Consider the following 18857-nt stretch of genomic DNA (forward strand, 5'->3'; position numbering starts at 1 on the left):
CCTAAGATGAGCTATGCGTAGGAGGCGATTTCAGGGACTGTCGCACCTCGGGATCAGCTCTGAACCTTTTCATGATCTTTATCTGCAGAAACAATTTCCACCGCTTTGCTCCTTGGGGCCACAGCTGCTCTGGGCTGGGACAGGAGAGATCGACATGGACGAGGGAAAGGGGAACTGGCAGGAGGCTCTTCTGCCAATTTGACTTGTAGCACGAGGAACAGATATGGCACAGAAGGACTGGAAAGGATTATCTCAGTTTTAGCTGTAAGCCCCAACCCACCAGGTTTCTCTCCATGGAGATGCCAGATTGCTGGAGGGCTGTCATATGAAAAGGCAGAGTTTCCATGTCCTATCACCTTCTCATCTCTCCCAGTGCAGGGAATGGAAAATGCCTGGGTCTGCTTTGGCATCATCCCATCCCTGCCTCTCACCAAAGTAAAGAGCAAAACTAAGCGCTTCCTCCATGCCAAAAGAGGAGAAGATCATCTCACATCACACACAACAAGGCTGGAAATGCAGCCACTCCTGCCCAAGGTGGGAGACCACAACCAAGTGGCCAGCACGTTGTATAAAAGTGCTGGAGGGAGCAGCAGGAGCTCTCTACTTCCTTGTGTTCTCAGCAATCCACACCAGACACCAGTTCCTACCAGACCTGAGCAGGAGGCACCCAAGTGTAAATGAAAACACAAGGCATCAAATCACAGAATCATAGAATGGTTGGGGTTAGAATGGACCTTAAGAGATCATTCAGTTCCAAGCCCTCTGCCATGGGCAGAGACACCTCCCACAGGATCTGCAAATGCCCTCCACTCAGCAGGTCCTACGTCCTCCTTGAAGTGTGGAGTGCCCACACCTGAAGGATGTGCAGCCATGGAGGGGTATATGCTCTCAGGTACACCTGCATGTGTGGGGCTGACCCCAGGAGACCCCAAAACCCTTCACTCACAGACCGTGGAACCAGCCACACCAACAGCCAGAGAACCTGGAGGCTCTGCCCTCCACCGATAGAGAGGCTGTCCCCAGGACATTCAGGAGAGGCAGCTTCCTGAGAGCATGACCCTACCTGTGTAGCCAGCAAGGGCAGCAGCAGGAATGACAGGCTTGTCCTTGTTCATATCGGCCCGATCTCGAACATAGTCCTTGAAGGTGCCTTTGGGCTTGTGGTTGGGCAGGGCAGCGGGGTAGTCCTCCGAGTCGAAGCTGTCGTAGGAGGGGACGCGCTGGAGGCTCTGGAAGGAGGACTGGCTGCTCCAGGACTGCGTCAGCCGGTCGCAGCTATCGTAGCTCTCTATGCTCTCGAAGGAGTCCTGGCCACCCAGTTTACCTGGCGAGAAGGAAGGGCACGTGAGAGAGGATGCTCTAGCTTGCCCTGAAGGATGCTTTGCTGGCCCACTGTGGAGGCGGGAGGCAACCAGGCAAATGGTGCTGTCCCGCTACACCTCATCCCCAAAGAAACTCAAAATCACAGCCTGAAACTAGGAACCTTTTGTTATAGTCATAATTCAGAGCCGGGATATCTGAGCCCTGGAGGTGGTCAGGCAGCACAGCAAGGCAGAGAGAACCAAGGGAAGAACCCAAAGTCCAAACTCCCTTCCCACGACTGACGCTTGGGGCTAACTGGGAATTGTCCTTGCTTTCAAAAAGGCAATGGCAGAGAAATAATCCACTTTAAACAGACAGACAAGGCTCAGTTCAGGTGCCAGGACTTCCTGCTCTCGCTGCTGAAAGATATGAGTGTCCAGTAAGTGCAATAATACAAATTCTGCTCAAGGCATGGGACACCCAGCTTCTCTACTTTTGATGTTTCCTGCAAAACTATACAGCAGCCTTTTATTGCCATATGTTACAATCAGCTTCCACCCCCAAATCCCCAAACAGCAGCAGATTCAATGGAAAGCACAAGGCTGAGAGCTTTTTTTCAGCTATTTTTCCAGTCCTGGTAAGGTGAACACAGCTGGGTTGTATCAAGGCTACTCTCTGGGGTATTTTTAGTAAAGACCAGAACATGAGAGGCTTGATCCTCAGCAGTGCAACGCCAATTTACACCCACTAGAGACAGCGTAAGTAACCCTTCTGTACTTAAAACAGAGAGCTAAAAAAGGATCCAAAGAACAAACTGAAATTGCTCTCTCTGATCTCCCCTACCCTGCTGATTGCTCAACATCTTTACTGACAAACTAAGAGCGTAATAGGATCATTCGAGTTCACTAATTTCCCAAACCAGGCTAAAAACAGCTGCTGGGATTGTGCAAGAACTCCTGGAGAAATTTCCACTGGCAGAGTCACCCGCAGCTTGGGCCCAGATCGTAAATCACAGGGGAACGGGAATGTGGAAGAACGCTGGCACGGTCCCACAAGATTTTGTTGTGTTGGAGTTTGAAGAGCACTTGCTAAGAAAGACTCGACTACAATGGGCTCTGCCTCGACTGCTGGCTCAGATCGGCTTGAAGTTTGGATCCATTGGATCGATTCTGCCAGGGATATTCTGGTAATATCCCTGCTTCAAATTCATTTTAGTATTTTCTTTCAGTTTTTGGAGAATTTCACAGCATCCACTTCCTGAAGCCTGCAAAGGGAACATCAACACCGCTTTGTGCACAATCATTAACTGGCAGAACCACTTCCCTGCAAAGTCCTGCAGCACAAGCTTGTTTAAAACAGGAATTAAAAACCTGCCAGATGAACAGCTCAGTGTCATTGGCTTGGGTCATTGCATTGAAAATCCACCTCAATTTGACCTAAATGTGAGTCTTTTGAAAAACCAACCCTTGCACCTACTCAGGATAAGCTTATTAAGCATTTGGCAACTACACTGTGCACCCAGGCGCCCTCACTGATAAAGCAAAGTGAAATAACACCCATGGGACCACAAAATTAACTCCTAAAGCCATCACAAAGGTGAGTTTTGAAGGTTAGAGTTTTGAAGGTCGGGGAAACCTTCATCCTGAATTTCCCACTGCTGAAGTGCTTGACTTTGCCGCAGACCAAACTTTTAACGCAGCGGAAGGGAAAGATCTACATAAACATAAATTAACTGGACTCTGCTTTATATTAAGGCTTCTTTATACCACTCCAGGAGGATTTATGCCACCCAAAGGCCCTTCTACATGGCTGAAATGTAGCGTTAGCGTAAGCACGGCTGCATTTCTTCAATCACAAGCAAGTGTTTGCTAACACCAGGGGCCCTTGGTCCCCAGCGCTGAGTTAAGGGCTCTTTCCTCCCTCCTCTGGAGGCTTTCTAGGTTTTACCAGTGCGAACAGGCTCAAGGTGCAATTGCAAAAGCATGTCCAAATCTTTGCATTTCAATAAGGATTATTACGAAATCACCTATCGTAAAGAAAAGGTCAAAAAAAGGGAAAGACTCTGAAAAGATGGCCAGAAAAACAATGCCAGGAAGAGAGGCTTACCTAAAACTCTACCACTGCTGCCCTTTTGCCTCTCCATATCATCCAATTCACCCCTCTTGTATTAACACTCGGCCGGCAGCAGAAGCAGAGGTGATAATATAAACAATAACTTTCCTGTCATTACCTCTCCCAGCTTGGAAAAAGAAGGAGAAATAAAACACGAGCTTCAATGAGCAACACACACGCGACACAGACCTGCACGAGGGCCGCGGCTTTCAGAGGGAACCAGTACATCTTCATCGCTGGATGAATGGGTTTAAACGTTCAACATCAAAGCCGGCTCACAGTAACACGTTACTATAATGAATTTTAGGCACAAGGACACCTGGATTCTATTCAGGGCGTGATCACAGGCAGCTCAGATCTCTTCCTTGTGCCTCAGGTTCCCTACCTGGAATCAGGAGATAATGGCACGCCTTTATAACTGACTTTGAGCTCTACGGATTAAACCTTTGTTTTGAATACACACCGTGAGCCAGATCCTCAGCCTTGCGTTAAGCAATGTAATTACAAAGTAGTCGGGCATCTGGGCCCCATGTGTTCAGAATCCAATAATATTAATTGAAAAGGCATCTGGGATCAGATCCTCAAAAGTGTTTAGGTGTTTAAATCCCATCATCTCAAGCAGGAATCATGTATCTATAACTCTGGTGATGTAGGGTTGTAGCACAAGGATTCGGGGGGTTCTTAGGCTCTGTCGCTTACTCAACGCATGACATCTGCATCTCCTAACAGAGCCCAGGGTTTGGGTTCGTCAGAACAGATTTTCAGTTCAAGCAAACAGACATCAAAATCAGCGGAGATAATGGATAAAGACTTTGGATCATCGAGTGTAAAACCCTTACAGCCTTGGACAGTAATTCCTGATGAGAACTTGTGAAGGATGTGCGGGGTTTTGGCTGGCCTCGTAGGAAAATTAGATTTATACAACCGCATAGCAATCTGTCCTCCCCAATAACCTCGAAGCTGATTTCAACTTCACTCAAGTTTGACATCAAAGTACAGAGCCAGAAATGCTACATTTTGGCAGATGTTGTAAAGACAGGCAGCAGAGTAGAGAAAAGAAAGACCTTTTTCATGTTTTGCCCAGACAGAAAGGCAAGGATGGCTCTGGGAGTTCAACCTCCTAATATATATGTCTTTGTTACTATCCTTGCACGATGCCCTTACAGCCTTGGTCCCCAACAAAGTACACCTCCCACAGAGCTGTGGGAGATGCTTATGTTCATAGGATCAGTCATGGAATGGTTTAGGTTGGAAGGGACCTCAAAGCGCACCCAGTTCCAATCCCCTGCCATGGGCAGGGACACCTCCCACTGGATCCAGTTGCTCCAAGACCCACCCAACCTGGCCTTGAACCCCTCCAGGGATGGGGCAGCCACCACTGCTCTGAGCAACCTCGGCCAGGGCCTCCCCACCCTCACAGGGAAACATTTCTTTCCAAGATGTCATCAAAATCTCCTTTTTTTCACCTTAAAACCACTACCCCTCATCCTATCACCTATGTTGATACAGGTAGAGGTGGCAAAAGCCCAAGCAAACCCTGGGAGATTCACAACTTTACCTCGACTGGCACGTCCCATGCACATGTTATCCGGCGTTACTACTTCTTGCTTGATCGTGAAGTAGTCTGTCTGCAGGGAGTCCGTCTGGACCGGGTCACGCAGGATGACCGAAGGATAGTCGTTCTCATATTTGAGGGACAGGAGCTCTTCTGAGCTGATGGGATGGAGGGTCTGGTAGGACTCTGTGATGAAGCTGGGCTCAGAGAACTCGGAGGGAGGCACACACTGTGCGTGCTCGATGCCATAACCTGCCAGGAGAACAGGAGCGTCAGAAAGCAACCCAGACACCAACAACACAAAGAAACCAGTGTGCGGCTCACTTGCCCTTCAGTCTCCCCCATCTCGGTGAGATTTGGGGCCTGAAGTGCAAGAAGAGATTGCCTTTGGATATAAAATACCTGGCGCAATTGGGAAGTAATTTTGAGTAAGGTTTCCAAACGCTACAGAGAGTCCTATAATTGCAGCAATTTAAAGAAATAAGACAACCTCAGCTGTCACCAGTGTGCATTATGCCAATCTCCTCTCAAGCAAGCTGCTAGTGGGAACATGCTGGGTATCGTGGGCTGGGTAGCATTGGATGGGCCTCGGGCAGCCTGATCCAGTGGGATGTTCCTGCCCATGGCAGGGGGGGTGGAATTAGATGATCTTTAAGGTCCCTTCCAACCCAAACTATTCTGATTCTGATCATGAAGAGTGTAGTCTCAGGAAAAGAAGTTTCATTGATGAAGCAGAAGTAATAGATAAAGTCACTTCCACGGTCACCAATCCTCACTGGCCAGAGCCTGGAATCCAAACTCAGGGGAAATGGGCTTTTTTGCTGATTCACGAAATACATCAGAGATTTCAAATGCCCATAAAGAACATCTCCAGACCAATGGCCATGGGAAACGCAGGAGTCCAGACTGATGACTGACTCCTTTCCTTGCTAGGTTCCTACCTAGTAATCCAGAATTAAGCCTTCTGCCCCCATTCCCTTCCTTGTTTAATAAGTTTTTTTTAAATTCCCAATATTCTGGAGTGTTGAGGTCACTTTTCAGGTCTGCTGAGCTACAGCTTCAAACAAACAGTGCTTGTGAAGTCAGATTATGGCATCTTAAGGCAGTCACTAAAAATATATGTGACTTCTCAATAAACCCAAAACACTAGGAAAGACAAAAAAAATCACACCCTTTAGATGCTCTGCCATGACGGAGCAACAACTACATGATGCTGTCCTCGCGTGAAGCAGACAAATCTCTAATGAGTGGCACTTTCATGCCTGGAAGCACCGTGATGATTCTGCTAATTGAGACTTACTAATGAAGTAGTCTGAAGTATAGCGGGACTCTGGATATGGTGTGTTCACTCCATTTGCTGGGTACGGTTTTACCTCTTCTGCAAAGAGAAAGGGAAGGAAATGTCACATGTTCATTGGCACATCGGGCTTCGCAAGACTTGCTGTAACGGTGAGAGGTCTGAACTTCCCAAAATGCTCCTCTCCAGGTTAAACAGAGACAATCAAAGGAAGAGAAATGCAATAGGAGAAGAAACCCCACTGAAAGGAGCGCTTGATGCTCTTGAGGCCCTTTGGGAATTCTTACTACAAGCATGCTTAACTTGAAACCAACAGAAGAGAAGAACAAGAACTTTCTCAATCAGAGGCTTCAGGTGGTTCTGAAATACCAGTTGCACAATTTCCTTGCTTGCCTTAATTTTTGTCATCTTTCATTCTTTTCAGGCGTGCTTACCATGCTTACACATATGAGCTCTTCAAAAAAACCCCACCACACCAGGACAGCTGTTTTCCTGAAAACGCCCCTATTTTTAGCTCAGCAGTAGGTGTGTGCAAGTGAGTGGGTGGCACATACCAAACCCAGCTCCTACAACCTCAAATTAATGCTCATTCCCAGACTACACGGCAACTTTTACTTTACACCTGATGCAGGCAGAAGATCCCGTGCTCAGAAAAGCTTTGTCACACTGTCCATCACCCAACACCCAGTATGGACTCCATGGTGTACATATGGGCAGCCAGCAAGATCTTAGCCTTTCTGTAGGCATAATTCATAGAATCATAGAACGGGGATGGTTGGAAAAGATCTTTAAGATCATCGAGTCCAATCATCAATCCAGCCCCGCTGAGTCTGTTCTACACCATGTCCCCAAGTACGACATCTACTCATCTTTTGAACACCTCCAGGATGGCGACTCTACCACTTCCCTGGCAGCCTCTGCTAGTGCCTGAGAACCCTTTCAGTAAAGGTATTTCTCCTAATATCCACCCTAAATCTCCCCTGGCGCATCTTCAGGCCATTTATCCTTGACCTGTGACTCGCTACCAGGGAGAACAGACCAACAACATCCACTTCACTAAAACCTCCTTTCAGGGAGCTGCAGAGAACAATGAGGTCTCCCCTCAGTCTCCTTTTCTCCAGATTAAACAAGCGTAGCCCTCTCAGCCGCTCCTCATAAGGCTTGCGCCCTAAACCCTTCACCAGCTTCGTTGCCCTTCTCTGGACTAATCCACTGAGCAGGTATCATCTCAAAGCATAAATTCTCTGCTTTCCATTGCTTTTTCTGTTCACTTTGGCACCCGGAGCTTGGCGCTGAATTTGCTTTCCCATGTAAAAGCCACACTACTCGTACCCTGCCCAGTTTTTCCATTAACACCTTACCCATTCCAGCACGGCATGTGGGCAGAGATACCGGCATGGGAGATTTTATTTTCTTTGCAGAGGGTAACCAAAACAAACAAAAAAAAACCCACCCAGACAACTCCAGGTTATGTTTATTACTGCTGAGGCTAAAGAGAAGTGAATTGAAGATAACGCGTGTTCGCTTGCACAGAGCCTAATTTTGGCCCTCTCTCCTGGGGATTGCAGGGTGGAAAATATTCTCTAACAAAAGGAGGGTTTGTACAAACAGAGAGAGCTAATGAGAAAGGCGCTTTTCCTCTCCCCACGGTGTCTGCCAAGGGGCAGGGTAGGTGACCACAGAGAAAGAAGGCAACCTCCAGCTCTGCTTGCAGCCACGCGGAGGGCACTGTTGGCTGCTGGTAAGCGAAGAGGTTATTTTAGGAAGAAATTTAGGAAAATATGCCTGAAAATACCCAAATCCATGCAGGGAAAAGTCACCCATCTGCTGCCTTTTTTAAACCCTCAACAGCCTGTGGTACATGAGTCACTCTCAGAAAGCGCTCACAAGGGAGGCATCTTAGCAGAAGGGACAGCAAGGTCAGAGCCTGTCCCAGCACGACCCAATGCCGGCAGTCGCGCAGCTATAGGTAAAGCCAAACATTTTAGGGTTAACTACCACTCCCAGCATCAACACCCCAAAGCGATGAGGATGGGTGGCTGGGGAAGATGGAAGAGATGGGGACTGCCAAGTTGGACCCCGCGTCCATGGGTGAGTCTGGGGAAATCTTCATCTCTTCACATCTCCAGCGGCAAAGTAGAGACGATCATCTCCTCTTGCATGGGGAGAGATGTGGCAGGGACACTTTTGCACGTTACGTTTCCACAGCACCAGCACAATAGAACCCAGATCTTCTCAGGGGTTTGGAGATGTACTACCAGTAAGATAAGTCCCATGACTTACAGGGAACAGAAATTAGTCCTGGGGGTGAAGCTGGTTATTTCTTGGAGGCTCTTCTTGGTTGCTCTCCAAATATTTCACAGATATTGCCCTTCTGGGAAACACGTTGAGAACTCACCATAAAAGCTACGGCTCAGGGAGCTTATGCAAGACGTGACAAAGTCACCAGTAAAACTGGACACAGAATGGAGATTTCTTTGCTCCCAGAGCTGTGCCGGCAGCATTGAGACAAAGAAATTCAGCTTTTCTTCTTTTGGAATAAAAGCTGCAATAGGCACAAAGTTTGTCCAGACTTGAGAGGAGAAGGCTTAGGGGAGATCTTATTACCTGTCCATAAAGGGTTTCTGCCAAGAGGATGGAGACTCCCATTTTACAAGGAGCCACATGGAAAAGACAAGGGGCAATGGGGACAAGACGCTCCTGGGGAGATTCCGATTGGATCCCAGAAGAAAATTTTGCCCTGTTAGAATAGTGAAACATTGGAATAATATCCCCAGGGGAGCGGTGGTTTCCTTGACACTGGACACTTTAAAGGCTGAGCCTGACAGGGTGCTGGGCCATCTCATTTAAACCACAGATCACCTAGAGGGCTGGACCAGATGATCCTTGAGGTCCCTTCCAAGCCAGCATTCTCTGATTCTATAATTCAAAGATTTCTAGTTTCTTTCTCAAAGCCCCTCTCTATCTCAGACCTTTTGCAGCCTCACGACTGCAGCACCTGAACACCTTCACGTGCCAATGCAATAAGGAAACATGATCCCTACTTTATTGTGGAGCCACAGCACCGAGTTCATCTCCAAATCTTGGGGAACCTGCAGGAATGAGCTGCAAACCCAGCTCTGATGCCTCCTCCTACCCCTCTCCAGAGCGTTACAGCACCAATAAACAGAGAAGGGTTGCGGGAAGGCAGAGCTGTGTTACAAGTGAAGAAATTGGGCTGACCGTAATGTTTAGCTTTGTTTGGTTAAACTGCTCGCTGCTGATATAAGCACTCCATAAAAATTATGTCAAATGAGGGGAACAGAACAGATACAGAGTCACTGAGCAGAAAAACAGCCTGTCGAATGCAGCCCCTGGGAAGAGCTGTGTTTACCTTTTGCAAACCACAGGTAGCAGTAAAATTAGTAATCAGCAATTAACATCCATTTGTCAATGGTTTCCTGGAAGGCATAAGTTTGCTCCCCCTCCCCTTCCCACTCCCGGCACAGACCCGCTGACAAGCACACAGGGTTGGTATGACAGCGCAAGGGATATTCCAGGAAAGCAAATAGCTCTGTTTAAAAACGAGACAGAGACAGAGCACAGATTCGTTGTTGCTTCGGCTCCTGACTCAGTTAAAGGTGTTCAGCTCTTCGCCCTCTCTTTAGGAACCATCGGAGGCTAAAACTGGCTTAGGCATTGACAGACTACGAAAACCAACACTCAAACTCAATGTGTGCCTCCAGGCAATGAAAATTGAAGCCCTTATCTATTGTGACAGTATCAGAGAATCATTTGGGTTACAAGAGACCTCAAATATCATCCCTGATAAGGGCAGGGACACCTCCCACTGGATCAGGTCGCTCAAACCCTTGTCCAACCTGGCCTGGAACCCCTCAAGGGATGGGGAAGCCACCACTGCTCTGGGCAACCTGGGCCAGGGCCTCCCCACCCTCACAGAAGAACATTTCTGCCTAAGAGCTCATCTCAATCTCCCCTCTTGCAGCTGAAAATCGTTCCCCCTCATCCTCTCCCTGCACTCCCTGATTGAGAACCCCTCCCCAGCTTTCCTGGAGCCCCTTTCAGGACTGGAAAATGCTCTAAGGTCTCCCTGGAGCCTTCTCTTCTCCAGGCTGAACAACCCCACCTCTCTTAGCCTGTCCTCATACAGAAGGTGCTCCAGCCCTCGGATCACCTCCTTGGCTTCCTGCAAACTTGTTCCAATAGCTCCATGTCCTTCCTGTGCCGAGGACTCCAGAACTGGACACAAGACTCCAGCTGGGGTCTCACGAGAGCAGAGCAGAGAGGAAAAATCCCCTCCCAGAGGTGGAGAATCCCCTCCCAGACATGCAGGAACTGGCAGAGATGACCTCTCCTGTGGGGGACACAGCCACTCTCAAGAAAATCGCATTACATCTTTCGGGACATACAATAAAGCAAAGCAGATTCCAGTAGCAATTGGGAAATTAGGGTGGGATTTTTGTGATATTGTTGCACCCCATTTCACCAGAGGAAGCAGTAAAATCCACAATGGAAGCTGAACGAGCTGTGGAAGAATGCTTTGGAAAATCCCACCATCGTTTCCATCCAGGCAGAGCGTTCCTGCCCGCTGCGAATTCCTGCCAAGCAGCCAGTGCAAACACCCTTCCTCTTTCAAGCAGGGCCAGGATTTGCATTGCCCACTACCGAATGAACCATTTCAAATCCTGCTGGAAAGTTGTGTTTTGAAAGCTGCTTTAATTGGGATTAAAGCCCAAGGTGAACACCTCACTGGATCCAAGCCAAGCTGTTTGGAAAAGCCCATAATCAGGCTGGCCGGGATGGCGTGAGCCATTCACCCTGGAGACTTTAGGACTCACCTTTCTGCAAGATCTCCAGATGTTCCCAAAGGATGTCTCCCACAAAGTCAGGCGCAAGCTCCAGGAAACACTCCTTGCCCAGAGCACAGAGGGCAGCTCCGTTCATGCAGAACTTCTGGAAATCCACTCCCTTCAGGCTGAACTCATTCACCGCCCACATCACCCAGTCCCGCACGTGCGTCTCCGTCCACTGCTGGGGATCTACACCAAGGGGGTGTAGAAGAGATCCATTAGGGGGCAACCAGAAGCTGTTGTCCCAGAAAAACAGTGCTACAGCTGTGCTGCCCCTGCACAGCTTCATCCCATAGAGACTGGCATAGGGGTCAAACATGATGGGGGAACACCATGCCTACAGTTTGGATTGGCTTCATACGCAGACAAATTGCACACAAGGAATGAGCTTTGGATTTGTTTGGGACATTTAAAACCCCCACCAGTTTTCTGATGCCTTCTCCCACCGATTTCTCCATCTGGCTTGGTTTCTCCCAGTCATCAGACTCTTGCAAACGGTCTCTGCTCCACACAGTGGAGATGACTTGCAAATAGAAGTCCTGGAGCTGCTTCCAAAGCAGCAGGTCCCCAAAGGAGCAAGAGCAGTGGCCCAGCAGAGGTTAGTATGACAGAGGAACAACCTGCCAGACAGGTACAGTTTGCAAGTGATACTGAAAGGTTTTGCCTGAATGGCCAGATTTGGAAACGTCAGAAACAAGGCAATTCCACCCAAACCAACAATCTGGAAGATGCAGAGAAGGGCAGCCTGGTGGGAGGACACAGCCTCTGTGGCTACTAACTGGGCAACCAAGTCCTACCTTTGGGGATTCCCAGCCGTTGTTGCTCTTTGGCGAAGCCGCTGAAGGTGGCTTTCAATGCCTGAGACATCATTTCTTTGCTGCTGGGAGTTAATAAAGGCACATCCGCACACTCCATATCTGAAAGAAGCAGGAGAACAACAGCCATAAGCACATGGGACTGGGAAAGACAACAGAAGTCCTTGTAATGCAGCCGATGTTGAATTGTCAGAAGAACAGAGCAATCCATTTCTTCTGAAATTTTTATATCTAGACCTATAAATCCATACCCTGTGAGTCCCTATGCAGAAAAGGAAAATCAGTGTTTTTATAGTAAGCTCTGCTTGAAGGCCATGGACACATCAGGTCTGGTAAGGTTGGTTAGAAGGTGCACATGGTTTCCCCACAAGCCAACATGAATGTGCTACTGGAAATTTGATGGTGCTATCAAAGACCTCTCCAGACATCAGCCTGCCGGGCTTCAGCACCCAGTGTGGCTGGCATCTGGAGTGACCTACACCAGGGTGAACAAGAAAGCAGGGAGAAAAGATCTCTGAATTACCACTCCTCCTCCAGGCAGCCAAGTCATAGAATCACAGAATGGTTTTGGTTGGAAAAGATCTTTAGGATCAAGTCCAATCATTAACCCAGCCCTGCTAAGTCCACCACTAGACCACGTTGCCAGGTATGACATCTACTCTTTTGAACACCTCCAGGGATGAAGACTCTACCACCTCCCTGGGCAACCCCTTCCAATGCTTGACAATCCTTTCAGTAAAGAAATTCCTCCTAATATCCAACCTAAATCTCCCTTGGAGCATCTTGAGGCCATTTGCCCTTGGCCTGTGACTCGCTACCAGGGAAAAGAGACCAAGACCTACCTCACCACAACCTCCTTTTAGGCAGTTGTAGAGAGTGTAAGAAGAGTAAGGGGAAAAATAATTTTAAAGAATCACGGGCAATCCTGGAAAAAGTAAACTGACATCAGGCTGAGGCAGGATGAAGAACCAGTAGAAAACCCACTTGAGGAGGGAGGGAAAACAAAGAGCTGGAAAATCCCACATTAGCCCAGAGTTACGTCATGTGCAGCCCATAGCATGGAGCGACGCGACTCAGGGTGAGTCACTGAACAATGCGCAGCCGACCCCTCGGGAGAGCGCGGGGCCAAGCCAAGAGCCTGGTCTTGGAGCAAATCCTGATGAGAAGCCAAGCTCTTCCTTTCCTTTTTTTTTTTCCCCCCTTTTTCTAATTTATTTGGAAGGAGGCGGGTATTTGTAGCCAAAGAGTTCCATAAACAAAGCAACCGTTTAAAAAACAAAACCAAACTCCTCAATCTGAATAAAGGTTTGGCTCTTTTTCATATATTTGAAGGATTCCTGAAAAACATCTTTCGTGGAGAAGGAAAGTGTCATGCAACCGCCACCTCAAACGGCTGAACTTCATCGGTCTCATATGTAGAGCTTCCACCCACAGCTCGTTTAGCACTATTGGAAATTGTTCAATGAAAACTGTTCTCAGTGGAAAAATGACAACATTAGCAGCTTTTTTGGTGTTTTCATGAATGTCTGGATGTAGACTTCAAAAGTCAAAGAATTCTCTGTTTGGTAGAAATCTCAGCCACCTCAGCCTACCGTTACTCTAAGTTAATTAAAGCTCTGATTTAATAAGCCCTTCTACCTACAAAATGCGAGTCCTCATTTCAAAGAGGGTTGAGCGCGTCCCTAACACAACAGCGAGTCAGGGTGGGAGACAGTGCTGCAGCTACCAAGCACAGGCATGCGATGCAACACCGCTGCTTCCAGTCTGACCCAGTCCAGGGTTCCTGCTCTGCTCAAGTTCTCCACGACCGAACTCGCAGACATCATCCGAGGGCTGGAGCATCTACCATCCAAGGACAGGCTGAGAGAGTTGGGGTTGTTCAGCCTGGAGAAGACTCCAGAGAGATCTTAGAGCAGGTTCTAGTACTGAAAGGGGCTCCAAGGAGAGACTCTTTACAAGGACATGGAACAATAGGATGAGGAGGAATGGCTTTAAATTGGAGACGGAAAGATTTAGATTAGACATTAGGAAGAAATTCTTCACCATGAGGGTGGGGAGGCCCTGGCCCAGGTTGCCCAGAGAAGTTGTGGCTGCTCCATCCCTTCAGGTGTTCAAGAACAGGTTGGATGGGGCTTGGAGCCCCTGATCCAGTGGGAGGTGTCCCTGCCCATAGCAACAGGTGGAACTGGATGGGCTTTAAGGTGATTCCATGACTCTATGACTCTATGACAAAGTCCAAAGAACACAATGTTGAGGGTTTTTTTGCATGTAGGAATCTGGGAGTTAAATCAATAAGCATCCACGTGCAACTCTGCAGCACAGGGTGAGGTTGACCATGCTGCAAAGCATCCTTAAGTCACCAGCTGGATGCACCAGATGCATTTCCACCACCAAACCAAACAGAACCATTTCTCTGTCACTACCTTTGCACCTTCCCCCTATTGCCTCCAAATAAAAGACACCACGCAAAGTCACCCCCTCTGTTTGCAGCTCCCTCTAATGTCAGTCACCAAGGCGCTCAAGTCGGGATTTGGTAGGACCAGTAAAATTCCTGACATCGAGCCTCTCGGGATTCAATTCTTCCTCCTAACCTTACCGCGTAAGTCAAGGGTTGACGGCCACAGTGGAAGCATCAGGACCTTCGAAAGCAAATAATACACTCAGAGGCTATTTGGCAAATTACACTTCATTATTTACTGGATTTGGCTGGAGAGGGCACAGAAAAGGAGCAGCCACTCTCATTATCTCAGTTCCCCATCTGCTGCTTTGAGATAACACTGGGAGAAAGTGGTTCAGTGCCCCTTTCCCTTCATCCTCATGTTACATTTTAATGCTTTGCTTTCTGTGCTCTGTGGTTACAGGGACCACCCAGGAATCCGCTCCCCTCCGCCGGCTGGTTAAACGGCAGCTCGTTGCTCCCGAGCGCTATGGGAAGATGAGTCAGAGTTAGGCTAAGAAAACGGTTCTAACCCCAATTTTTACACTGAATCACTCGCAAAAGCCTGTGTGAAGATGACCTCCTTAGGCGAGCCACCAAGAGCAGCAAGGTGAGGTGCATGCAGAGTTGTTAATCTCTGCATACAAGCATCTGCCAATCGTTCCCCCCGTGCTCTCCTGCGGGATTCGTCAGGTTGGGTTTGCACACACCCAGAGAATCAATTTTTCAGTAGCGGGGGATAAGGTTTCGGTTTAGTAAGGTGAACGCTGAGCTCTGCACAAACAACGTGTCAAAACAGGGAAGACTTAAAAGTGATTCCCAGGGAGAGGTCATCGAAGAAGCAAACAGTCTATTTTCAACTTTAAAAAACCTTTAAAAGAGCAAAGTGTCAGAGAAGGGCTTTTATTTAAACACTAAAATAAACCAAAATGTGCATTTCAAGGCTTCTCCTTCAAAATACCTTGCACTCAGCACATTCAGCATTGAAACATCATCTCCTTTTTTTCCTGTTAGACTGTAGCTACCAGCTACAATTTCTTCAGAAGAGAAAACAACCCAAAAGCCCTGAGCCTGCTAACGCTTGCAGAAGCCTTATTTTAGTCAGCAGCGTCCCACATCTATAGAAAAGCTCACACCTGTAAAACTGAACGTGTTTGTAAAGCTCCGCATACGTGTTTGTGGACAAGGCTGAGCCATGTGATCCGAAAAAGATGGGGGGGACAGGGACGGATGGACAGTTTTTAATCTAAATTCTGCCTCTGCTGGGTCTGAGATACTGAATTTATTTGAACAGCATTTTCTTTGTTAATATTTGAGTGGCCGGGCAGCGCAACGAGCTTCACCTGGCTCTGCCTGACGCAGCTTTCTTAGGTGCAGGGAGGCAAAGCCAGAGAGGAGAATCAAGCCCTGGTGATGTCCTACAGACAAGTCCTTCGCCTTCCACTGGGATGCCCAAAGGCTGGAGCCAAGCAGAATGTCGGTAACAAAAGCAACCCGGGTTTAGCTCCTCCGGTTTCAGCTTTCACTGCCATCTGAAACCTCTTCCCAAGATTTTAATCAAATCTTGCACAAATAAAATGTCCCCTTTTGTGTACCTCCCGCTGTCCACAAAGCACACACGCATGCATTCGCGCACACACAGAGGCTCGAAAGAAATGTGTGGGAAGGAGCATTGGCCAGCGCCAACCCCAGCTGCTCAACCTAAGCTCAGTTTAGAAGCTTCAGGGGTTTAATCCAAAGCAAGCGCAGCAGCGGGGGCCAAGCGACCGTGGCGCTGCACCCCAGACTTGGTTTGCTGCATGGTTTTTATGACGCCCATTAAAGACTCATCGACACGGCTGCCACGTGCAGTTAGATGCCTAGATGCCATGTCGTCCTCTTGCTGCAGCCGCACTGACAAGGAACTGTGTTTGATTTTCCTCCTGGGAGACCAGGCAGGGTGTTATGGTTTGATATTTTAAGTACTAACAGGAGTTGCAGTCACTCTGGAAAATTATGTCACCAGCATCTCCAGCATCTGTAGAGCAGAGATAAGTAACGTGCCTTGCATGGTGGGAAGGCAGAGGGGGACCATCTACTCATCTGCTTGGAGCTTTTCAAAGCAAGAAGGGACCTGGAGGCTCAGCTTGAGAGCCCAGAGGCTTCTCAGAACCACAGTAGCTCCTTGACATCCCTAAGGATGGGGCTTTGAAAGACAAAAGAACTTCACACAAGCAAAGGGACTTCAGAAAGACAACAACCTTGCCACCGTCAAGGGTTTTATACTACGGAGGAACTGCCCGAACCTCCCCACAACCCTCCTGGTAGGTATTGCACCAAGAGATGTGGAGTCTGGCAGAAAAGCAGCCAGCAAACAGACAGAGGCCAAGATCACAGAGTTCATCCCCCAGCCAAATTCCCACTCTGCTCTCCCCAGGCTCCGCATGTATAAACTATTTCTACGCATCTGATCTTTTTGAAGGACTATGATTTACTAACTTTAGGGATTTTGACCTTAAAATGCAAGCGACAGTGCTGCACGCCAAAGCATTAGCATCTGATTGCATAAGCAAAATAAATGGCAGTAAAGGCAAAAAGAGATGCCCTGAGCGGGAGGATGGGAGCAAAGTCATTTTTCACCCGAGTTTCCACTTGGGGTCAGTGCCTCTTTAAAGCTCCCCTCGGCCACTCACTTTTTTTCCCATCAAAAGCCCCAGTGTGTCCTTGTCTGGTCTCTGCTCTTTTACCCGGTAGCCTGCGTGTAAATGGATGTACGGCGGGTCAGAGTGGAGCCAGCTGACCCGGCAGCCTCCTCCTGCCCTCACTCTGATGGATGGACACTGAGGTCAGGAACCCAACGCGCTGTTGTCTCAGGTAAAAGCCCCCTCCCTGCTCAGCCCCCTCGCCCTCCCCTTCCCAGGCCTGAGGGTAACCCCACCACATGCTGATGCCATGAGGATTCTGGGCCCTTCAGTGGCTTGAAAGAGGCGTAGGGACAAATGTGGCGTTGCTTTCAAACAAGATTATTTGCAGAGAGTCAAGAAAAATCATCTCTCTTGGACTGTGCGTCCAAGTGTTGCATGAATTTGTGCCTGTCTCCCTCAAAAGACCTCAGCCCTTGAGGTCTGAGTCAGCTGAGCTCCTTCTCTGAGACCCCAGCACTGCCCCACCTCAGGGTGTCCATGGTCCAGGTCATCCCCACCCTGGATGTCTGCCAAGGAACAGCAGTTTCTCAGAGGTTCTGCAAACACGGGTTTGCTCTCCTACCCTCTTCTTGTGTCCCCACGGTTAAGCCCGTCCCCATCAAGCTCCAAGATCCCCCATCTCCAAGCCCAACGCTGCCCGAGCTTGTCCCTTCACTGCTCCAACCCTTCTCTATCCCAGTCTTCCCAAGGTCCAAGACCAGGGCAGAGTTAGTGACGGGAGAAGCTGAAACACAGAAGATTTCCCAGCGTCCCCCAGCAGGCAGGGTTCAGCAGAGAGAAACCTTTCTCAGGATAAGAGGAGGCTGGAGAGAGGGGGGCCGGGAGCTGAGACCCTTCCCACGCTCCCCAACGCGAGGAAGCAGCGCGGGCACCATGGAGGCATCATCTCCCCAGCTCAGGTTTCCACCACCACCAGGCACCTCCACTCCCCCTGGGGCAGCTTCACCTTTCCCAGGTGCCCCCGGCTCTGGAGCAAGGACACCCGGGCAAATAACCCTGGCTGAGCCCCCTGTTATTTAGGCAGGATTAGGCAAAAATTTGTCTGCACTTTTGAACTGTTTTCACAAGCGTTGCCTCTCACTCCCACGCAGGAAGCAGGAGAAGAGCCGGCCTGTTCCAATTAGGGCTCCTCGGACCAAAAGGGCAGTGAAATTCAGGAGGGGGAAAAGGAAAGCAAGGACTGGGAAAAGCAAGCTGGGAAAAAAGGAGCAGAGGGAAAACTGGGAAGCAAGGATAGATGGGGAGAATGGGGGAGCACAGGGCGAGGCGTTTGCTGGGGATGTAGGGATGAGATGGGCTGGGATAAGATGGGATGGGATGGGATAGGAACTGCAAGGGGATGGGGATGGCGATGAGATGGGGGCAGATGGGATAGGATGGGACGGGATGGGGGAAGATGGGATAGATGAGATAGGATGGGATGAGATGGGAGAGGCAGAGGACTGGGCAGTACAGAGGGGAGATTTGATTCCCCTTCTTGCAGCAACTCAGAGACTGTCCCTGCTTCCCTCTGCAAGGAACAGCACAAAAGGCACAGACATTTGCTATTTTAATTTAAAATAAATATATTTCTTTTTTTTAAAACCAGCAAAAAGAAAAATAAGTTTTTTTTTGTCCTGCAAGCAGTGAAAAATAAATACTCAGAGATGAAAGCTAGGCTTCAAGAGAAAGACAAGAGAGGAAACCGAAAGCCCACACTGCTTAGCGCTGCAGAAAGCACAACAAAGCCCGCTTTCTTCCGGCATTCAGCAGCTTTCTTATGGAGATGCAGTGTGTCATGGGGGTGAGCTCTTCCCCTAAATAAA

At 48.7% G+C, this 18857-nt stretch overlaps 1 protein-coding gene across 2 annotated transcripts in view; it reads right to left on the reverse strand.

Annotated features, from left to right (window-relative positions):
- Nucleotides 1-18857, reverse strand: part of ETS1 (ETS proto-oncogene 1, transcription factor) — a 78701-nt gene that overhangs the window by 15570 nt on the left and 44274 nt on the right. For both annotated transcript variants that reach the window (XM_054086856.1, XM_054086855.1), the window contains 5 exons: nucleotides 11914-12033; nucleotides 11105-11305; nucleotides 6270-6347; nucleotides 4973-5221; nucleotides 1064-1324 (listed from right to left, as the gene is read on the reverse strand). In XM_054086856.1, the coding sequence (XP_053942831.1) occupies nucleotides 1064-1324; nucleotides 4973-5221; nucleotides 6270-6347; nucleotides 11105-11305; nucleotides 11914-12033 (909 nt within the window). The remainder of the gene's footprint in view (nucleotides 1-1063; nucleotides 1325-4972; nucleotides 5222-6269; nucleotides 6348-11104; nucleotides 11306-11913; nucleotides 12034-18857) is intronic.

Source organism: Cuculus canorus, chromosome 23, assembly GCF_017976375.1.
Source record: "Cuculus canorus isolate bCucCan1 chromosome 23, bCucCan1.pri, whole genome shotgun sequence".
Classification (NCBI taxonomy): Eukaryota; Metazoa; Chordata; class Aves; order Cuculiformes; family Cuculidae; genus Cuculus; species Cuculus canorus.